Source organism: Sycon ciliatum, chromosome 4 (assembly GCF_964019385.1).
Source record: "Sycon ciliatum chromosome 4, ocSycCili1.1, whole genome shotgun sequence".
Classification (NCBI taxonomy): domain Eukaryota; kingdom Metazoa; phylum Porifera; class Calcarea; order Leucosolenida; family Sycettidae; genus Sycon; species Sycon ciliatum.
In genome coordinates this window covers 16,235,788-16,244,137 of record NC_088646.1, presented here as the reverse complement: position 1 = coordinate 16,244,137, position 8,350 = coordinate 16,235,788, and the positions used below count along the sequence as shown (strand labels likewise).

At 46.5% G+C, this 8,350-nt stretch overlaps 2 protein-coding genes across 2 annotated transcripts in view; both read right to left on the bottom strand.

The window, feature by feature from the left end:
• Window positions 1–1,681, bottom strand: part of LOC135814698 (programmed cell death protein 10-A-like) — an 8,999-nt gene extending 7,318 nt beyond the window's left edge. Inside the window, exon 1 of the mRNA XM_065327867.1 lies at window positions 1,295–1,681. Coding sequence (XP_065183939.1) covers window positions 1,295–1,363 — 69 coding nt within the window. The 5' untranslated portion in view covers window positions 1,364–1,681. The remainder of the gene's footprint in view (window positions 1–1,294) is intronic.
• Window positions 1,682–2,622: 941 nt separating this feature from the next.
• On the bottom strand, window positions 2,623–8,205 carry LOC135814696 (DNA fragmentation factor subunit beta-like). The gene is made up of 4 exons (XM_065327864.1): window positions 7,779–8,205; window positions 6,469–6,706; window positions 4,934–5,260; window positions 2,623–3,037 (listed from the first exon to the last, which is right to left on the bottom strand). The coding sequence occupies exons 1-4, from the start codon at window positions 8,047–8,049 to the stop codon at window positions 2,827–2,829; spliced, it is 1,047 nt and encodes a 348-aa protein (XP_065183936.1). The 5' UTR covers window positions 8,050–8,205; the 3' UTR covers window positions 2,623–2,826.
• Window positions 8,206–8,350: the final 145 nt, after the last annotated feature.

The following is an 8,350-nucleotide window of genomic DNA, read 5'->3' as shown; positions in this document are numbered from 1 at the left end:
TCACATCGGCATTTTTGGATTTTTGACCAGGTAATACAGTACGAGAGCTGCTCTTTCCAACAGGTGAAGTTCCGTTTTGTAAATCTGTGTTGCCACGCGGCAGCACTTGTGGCTGCTCTCAAGCCACTTTTTTTCGGCCGGATGCTCTAGACTATTCTTCCCATCTACAGGTAGAATCGTTTTTCGGTTGGAGGGAAACAAACACAAGCAGCACAGAAGCCATACTACAATGTAGTAGTCATGTAGTTTCGACTAGGCCTTTCATGCCATTACTTTTCAAGTTGAATACAGCAGTGAATCAGCCCTAGGTAGAGTCAAAATGACATGACAGTGCAGCATGCACAGGTAATGCTGAAGTTCAACTCAAGCTTTCTACCTTAGTCTAACAATAGCCTGCTGTGCCAGGGATAATACAAGTCTAAGAACGGAGAAGCTACTAAGCCCACGTATGCATCCGTCGATTGATCGTGTCTGACATTGCATACAACCAGTACGAGCATAAGTCATTGCATACAACCAGTACAAGAATAAGTCATTGCATACAACCAGTACGAGCATAAGTCATTGCATACAACCAGTACGAGCATAAGTCATTGCATACAACCCCTGTGTTTTCCTGTGTATGACGCCCGTGACAATTGCCGCTGTGCCTCGCCACCAAAGTAGCACCCACGAATGTGTGCGCGCGCACGTGTGTGTGTGTGTGAGTGTGTGTGTGTGTGTGTATGTATTTAGTGTGTGTATGTGTGTGTGTGTACATGGTGTGTGTGTGTGTGTGTGTGTGTGTGTGTGTGTGTGTGCGTGCGTGTGTGTGTGTGTGTGTGTGTGTGTGTGTGTGTGTGTGTGTGTGTGTGTGTGTGTGTGTGTGTGTGTGTGTGTGTGTGTGTGTGTGTGTGTGTGTGTGTTGAATGGTGTAATCCCAGCACAAGTTGCTATGTCTAACATAGCTGTTCGCTATCATCGCTTCCGCGATGGGCAGGTCTGAGGTCTGAGGTGTGTGTGTGTGTGTGTGTGTGTGTGTGTGTGTGTGTGTGTGTGTGTGTGTGTGTGTGTGTGTGTGTGTGTGTATGTGTGTGTATCCCTGCACAAGTTGCTACGTCTAACATAGCTGTTCGCTATCATCGCTTCCGCGATGGGCAGGTCTGAGGTCTGAGGTGTGTGTGTGCGTGTGTGTGTGGTATGTGCAGGGGGGGGGGGGGGGGGGGGGAGGAAGATAATCTCACATTACAATAATATAATCTACGTTTCCAGAAGACATTTGTATCGTGCTCCTCACACCATCCAGGCATGTTACCTCAGTTAGCGTTGGGCCGACTACGAGATCCATGCTAATGGACGCTGTGGGCACTTTTTCGTCCTCCATGACGGCGTAGTCAGGCGAGGTGGCCTTTGTTGCGCTGCTCCCTGACGTATTTCAGCAAACCACTGATGGTATCGTCTGAATGCAACTACTTGAACAACAGAATGCCAAAGATGGGCTTCGCTAGGAACTGCAGGACCACCGTACCGCCACTAGTCTACTTCTCCACGCACGTGGCCTTGGATTAGCTGAGAGTAATGCTCCGCCAAATCACCACTGCTAGCTACTTGTTAGCTTTCATCACACCTTTTTAGTAGCAATGCACTCACTACGACACTAGCAATATAACTCAAACAGTCAAAGATCAAGTGCAGGACAAAACCAAAAATGATTAGCTCGAAGTGCAGTGCACGCGGTAGACCAGTACATACAGTCATGTCAGTACATGGTTTATGCAGTGCATGCACACTCACGCTAGTCACGGTGTCACGATGAGAAGCGAAGACTGGATCGGAGAGTAGACCATGGTAGACCTACGAGTGGATCATGGATCGGATGAAAATCGTAGATCTACTGCCGTAGATCTAGTACTCGTACTGGCTCGCGCGGTGCAGATCATATCACGGGTGCCCGGTGGCGTGTCCGCTCTGCATTGTGCCTACACTACAGACTCAGTAGACATGGTAGATGTACCATGATTGTGTACAGTCATGATTGTAGTACCATGCCATACAGACTCAGACAGGGTCAGTAGGGGCGCTACTCCGAGTCGCATATATGCCTATCTGATGTGACAGTGACCATGGTGACACCGCACTGAGTCTGTGTGTGTGACTCTGTGAGCGTGTCAGCGTGACCGGCGGGCCACTCATGCCAGTCATCATGTGATTCATGGTCATGGCAAATAAAAAGGCTAGACTGGCAGTGACCATGGTGACAGTGAAGAGACTAGAAACCAGCCAGGCCTGCAGCCTGCAGGCCATGCGCCAATGGCAATGCCTAGGGAGTTGGAATCGTGAAAGCCTGTGAAAAATCTACGTCTACATAGATTTACGAATACTGAAGACTTCTCAGTAAAACCTGCATAATAACCTAAAGACCACCGTGAATAGCGACCAGCCTGGTACTACCGGCCATTTCGCCAGGCATGGAGGGTCTCGCATTCAAAATGCACAGTGACTAGCGACTACCCGCTGAACGGGACCAGCGGCCGCCTCATGCACTGTCCTGGGTCATCGTGCACACCACGTTAAAATTTCCATGAACGTGACCGGCGTCCTGGCCAAGAAAAGGAGACAAACCCTCACGCATGTTGCTTCGAGTCGATGGTAACCACCTTTATATTTAGATAATAATCCTCGGAATCTCTATATCTGTATCAAGAATGAGTGAAAATACATGAGATGCGCGAACTAGACCTACTACAAGCAAGCAGCTGTTCCAGAAAGCAACCAGGGAAACACTGGAGTCCCAATGCAGTTCCTGTGTTAACATAAATCCTAAAATGGACTCTAGATGTCAAGTTTTCAAGTACGTCGGGTGATCATCTTTGGATCACAGTCTCTGTCAGTGTGTTCAGTTTTATCGTGACAGGCGGTCTCTACGAGCTTCAGGTTGTTCTTTGTAAATAAAAGACTGAAGAAATAGTCGATGTTGACCTCATCGCGTCCCTTGCTTTGCACCACATGCTCTGCAGCTTTGCGGAGGTTCGGTAGGACAGAGCGGGATTTCTCAATCCTGGACAACACAGACAGAACATAACAAAATATGCAAGTTTTACGTGCAAATTGTGTATGCAAGGTATTTTTTCCCTCTCAGCCATCATGAGCGCATAGACCTGACAGCTTCTCAAGACACACTCCACCACGACGGCAGCTCTCCCATTCACAAACAGCACGTACATGTAATTTCACTGTATACAGACTAGCCGACAGCAACAGTAAAACCGGTGATTCAACTTCTTTGTAAGCAAAGTGTCATGCCGGTAGATCATATCCGGCTTGAAAGCAATGATGTCAAAAGTCCAAACATAGCTGCTCTCTGCGGTCAAATTTGATCCACTCGAACTGCAGATTAGTATGGTACTAGGTGGGTAGGTCCATCACACGATTTTGCTATGCAAGCTGTAGTTGCCAGACCCCAGGGCTCTGCCTAGTTACTACAGCCTTGTACAGTAAGATTTGTCACCCTGGTGCGAAAGAGACCTCTCCAAGCGTGCACGGGGGTCCATATGGAAACGGATCCGAAAGCAATCGTTGCCGCCATTACTCCGGCCTGGCTATGACATGCATATCACTTTCATGCCGCTGAGTCCATTGACTACTACTACACCGTGGTGGACCGATTGAAAACCGTTGAGAAGTCAAGCGGCCTTGGCCTTGCAGCCGTAAGCACTCAGTGCTAGTCTATTTTAGGGGTCAAACGGGTGTACCTTTAACTAACGAACGGGTGATTTTCTTAACGGGCGGGTTAACGGGTACCCTTTAGCAGCCATATTATTTTTTTGCGCATTTCTCACATAAATCATGATTTTAATTATTCTCAGGTTGTATTTTGATACTACATTATGATTCGCAATTGATTCGTGTATCAAAATATTATTATGGCAATGAAGGTTCCAAATGAATGTCATCCGTGCATTTGCCCATGTACATAACTTCACAGGCAGTAACTTACAATCGTACATGTAGATGGTCCTACAAGCTACATGTATTTTGATACACTACGCAAATCAACTGCAGATCGATGTGATTCAAGCCATGCAAGGACAGAGTGGTTTAGCAAAACTTCCGTGATCTCGCGCAATCCTATTTGCTATGTTCGCAGAGAACTGGTACTCGTTGCATTCAGAAGATGTTCGCGCCCATAGCTAGCTGGGGTGCCTGACACAGCTGATGTGCTGCTGGCCAGCTAGCTGCTAGTGCTAGCTTGTTGAACTCGTGAAATGAATCTTCACAAATCCGTAATCTTGTATGCAATATTTCGAACTACTTTTCAGCTCGTCGATTGAAGGAACAAACTACAACCATGAGTATCATACATGTAGCTACCACCTACGGACATCACCGTTTGTGACACTCCGACTGGTCACTCAGCCTGGTGACACTAGTTCATCAAGTACTGTGGCAGGTTCGATGTCGGAGAACCATCGTAACTTTCTAGTTACTCAGCTGCCACCTCGAACGAGTTTCAAGTCTTGCATTTTCTCACATCACAATCAAAAACCTCCAGTACGAGGATTTTTACTTGCACTAGAGTGGAGAGAACAACTGTCAAGTCTGTCTTTCAGCCTGCTCCTGCCTGATAAAGTCGAAAGCGGGAATGTACAGGAAAAAGGAAAAGAGTATCCGCACTCCTATGTTGAGTCTTGGAATACGATAGGATGACCTTTTTTTTTTTTTTTTTACAAACGGGTACCCTTTTACTAACGGTACCTGAGATTAACGGGCGGGTACCCGGAACACCCGTTTGACCCCTAGTCTATTTTTACAGTGTGATCGTGAACTAGAGTGCGTGTACGCGGCGCTAAGGCAGTGAGGGTCCCGGCCCTGGTCATTCCACCGCATCTCAAGGTCCACAGCAGTAGTTTGAAACACAAGCGCAGAAGCAGAATGCATGCATCGCCATACTCACACATGGTCCAGATTCCAGCTGGAGAACTCAATGCGGTGCTTGCCATTGTTGTATGGATTGATGACACTCTTGTAGTTACAACCGTCCTCGTTATAGATTCCCTGGCAGAAGAAATCACCGTCTCTATCACAAAAGCGGTGCTCTGCATTGGTACGATCAAAGTAGCCCTCAAAGTAGTTCCGGGGTTTGAGCTGGTGTGTCAAGTCTTGGACTGCCTGCTCCAGGACGGTCTTGACTGCTTCAGGGTGCTTGCTCTCCGCACTGTAGTCCTTCACAAAGCTCTTAGTCACCTTTAGATAGCCGGCAACACGACCTCGTGCCCTGTCCCTGCACACACAAATGCAATAAAAAGTCAAATTGCATGGGACACAAAGTTCTTGTTGTGATCGAATTCTAGCGTGAATAAGTATACTGCTGTGCCGAGTTGCCAAAGATATAGACATCCTGAAATCTGATCTCAAGACAAGATGTTGCACGCATTGCTCTTGCACAAGGGATGGTTACCACACCAGCAGTAATTCCTTACTTGATGAGTAGATAACTGTGATGAATACCACTGCTGAATGGATTTAGCAAAAGGCTGAGAGCTACGATAACAATGTTCTAGCCAATTGTGGGGGGGGGGGGGAGGGGGGAGGGGGAGGGGGGGGGGAGGGGGGGGGGAGGGGGGGAGCAGCCCCCCTCCCATTCTGATGAAGCCCCCCTCCCATTCTGATGAAGCCCCCCCCCCATTCTGATGGACAACCAACAAACTCATTTAAAAAAAAAGATTTTTGTGTTTTTCAGTTCACACAACGAAAGTGCGGTCATAATATATAATTATATCGATTGTTTCAGGTGCAGCCCCCCTCCCATTTTGATGAAGCCCCCTCCCATTTTGATGAAGCCCCCCCCTCCCATTCTGATGAAGCCCCCCCCTCTCCCATTCTGATGGACCACCAACCAACTCATTTTTTAAAGATTTTTGTGTTTTTCAGTTCACACAACGAAAGTGCGGTCATACATCGATCGTTCCAGGTGCTCTGTGCACCTGTACGTTGCATGTCTGATGAAGCCCGCCCCCCCCCCCCCCCCATTCTGATGGACAACCAACAAACTCATTTTTTTAAAAGATTTTTGTGTTTTTCAGTTCACACAACGAAAGTGCCCCCATGTTCCAGGTGCAGCCCCCCTCCAATTTTGATGAAGCCCCCCCCCCTCCCATTCTGATGAAGCCCCCCCCCTCCCATTCTGATGGACCACCAACCAACTCATTTTTTTAAAGATTTTTGTGTTTTTCAGTTCACACAACGAAAGTGCGGTCATATATCGATCGTTCCAGGTGCTCTGTGCACCTGTACGTTGCATGTTTGTGCCACAGCAAGGGTGGAACATGGAACAAAAATGGGTGGGCAGTTTGTTCCCCCTCCAATCATTTTCCTGGCTAGAATCCTGGATATTATTAAATCGAACTCGGATTAAAATCTTAAATCGAACTGGGTTTTTTTTAAATTTCTTTTCGTGATGTCCTCATAAAGCTACAGGAGTGGTGTTACCTCATGAACTTTTCCTTCGTTTTGAATCGATTGGGAATGTCGATGAACCAGTCGGGGTCTTCCTCACGTGTTGACACATGGGCCGTGCTGGTGGTGAGGGTAGCGACACCATCCACGACAATACTATGCTTGGCGGAGCGATCGCGGAATTCATCGAGTTTTCGGCTCACGTCCTCCGGGTGTGAGTCGTGAAGCTGACCCAGACGGTTCTGTATCAGCATGAGCTGTCGCAGCAGGTCTGGAGCAATAAATAGTTAATAAATAAAAATTAAATAAAAAAAAACATGAGACCACCCCAGTTACATGACTCAATGCTCAAGACATGATTTTTGGCACGTAAGAGCCAAGGCTAGGATGACGTGAAGTACATGTATGTAACAGTTTGATCAGGATAAATTGAAACAGTTCATGGTTCATATTCCAATTGAGGATGATTTTTGGTTTTATGTCGCAAATCCAAACGGGAATTTCTTCCCAGTAACAAGGTAGCGAAGAGGTAAGGTATAAGAGAGGGAAGAGGTGTGTGTAAAATGTGTGTGTATGTACTGGAAATGATAGTCAGCTGGAGTTCTGTTTTTCCTCCCGAGCCAGGGATACCACAAACCTGGGATCAAGGGTATCAGAAGAAGTTCTCAATGTCCTAATGTTGTGGGACTGCGGTCGTAGAGAGGACCTTTATTTCAAATTTTTGGAATATTTTCTACTATATGTACAGGATTTGAGTGTCGACAGAGCAGTCAAACTTTCTGGGAAGTTGAAAGAAGCAGTTGAGTTGAAAGTTATTTTTGGTTTCTTGCTCGTATTTTGGTTTGCATTGGTCTGCGCACGCCATTTTACTTGCCGATAGTAACCACACAGTAAGTACTGTAGCTACATAGCACCGGCCCGGTGTTATGAGAAGAAAGAAAGAACTTTTCGGATTGCAAAGTAGCTTGCGAACTGAAATTCGGAATCTGGAAAATTCGACTCACGACAGTCGGAAAAATTTCGAAATACGAAATACAGAACCTTTCCAACGATCATGAACTAGCAGCTTTCGTAAAGATGTACGTCGACGTCGTGCTGCATGATTGATCGGATTTCGTGGATCCTGGGCTGGTTTTACGACAGCAGTGCACTGCCTTATCGACTCCACTTTTCTGCCATGCCCCGATCATGATTGAAAATTGAATGTTCTGGCATTGAGAAAAAAGTGTGCAAGTGTGCAGGTCTATGTCTGCAAAATAGCATGATGTGTGCCCGATGTTTTTGATTATACTGACAACACAGATCGGACTAGCCTTTCTTTATTAAAATTAATAAGCTCCTACCTTCAGTACTGTCATAATTCTGGCCTTTCGGAACTACAACAAGGTGATTATTCGGAGGCTTCAGTTCATCAGAAAGGAGATACTCGTCATCATCAATGATCGTGTTGTCTGATGCTGTTCGCAGGGTGGCTCCTCGAGGACTCAGTTTGAGCTTTTTACACGCCGCCTCCAGAACCGCGTCCAGGGTAGCATTGGCAAGAGACAACCCATACCGCTGCTCCGGCTTGTCACACAAACTCACTTTGAATGTGCGTTTTCTAGATTGGGACATAGCAGCTAAAATATCTACTCGTATCGCCTTTTACTTTTACTTTGCATGTACCTAACTAACGGTACTGTCGACTACGACTGTTCGGTTCAAGCAGCTAGCAGCTGCTCGAGCGAGATGGGGTGCTCTGTCTGCACCTACCTAACATAAACTAAATAATTAATTATTTTAGTAATTACCTCTACTTTGGTCTGCATAGTCGATCGCCGGCGCGCCATGCATGCATGATCACGTGCTGAACACCCAGACAAAAAAAAATGAAGAGGCTGTTTTTGCTTTATTTATACTGACAATTATTATTTTA

Bases quoted from the DNA above. Each gene is read 5' to 3' on its own strand.
- LOC135814696 (XM_065327864.1), bottom strand. From the start codon at position 8,049: ATGTCCCAATCTAGAAAACGCACATTCAAAGTGAGTTTGTGTGACAAG. The intron at 6,707-7,778 runs GTAGGAGCTTAT...TTATTGCTCCAG, and splicing joins GAATTATGACAGTACTGAAG to ACCTGCTGCGACAGCTCATG. The intron at 5,261-6,468 runs GTAACACCACTC...TTGTGTGTGCAG, and splicing joins ACGAAGGAAAAGTTCATGAG to GGACAGGGCACGAGGTCGTG.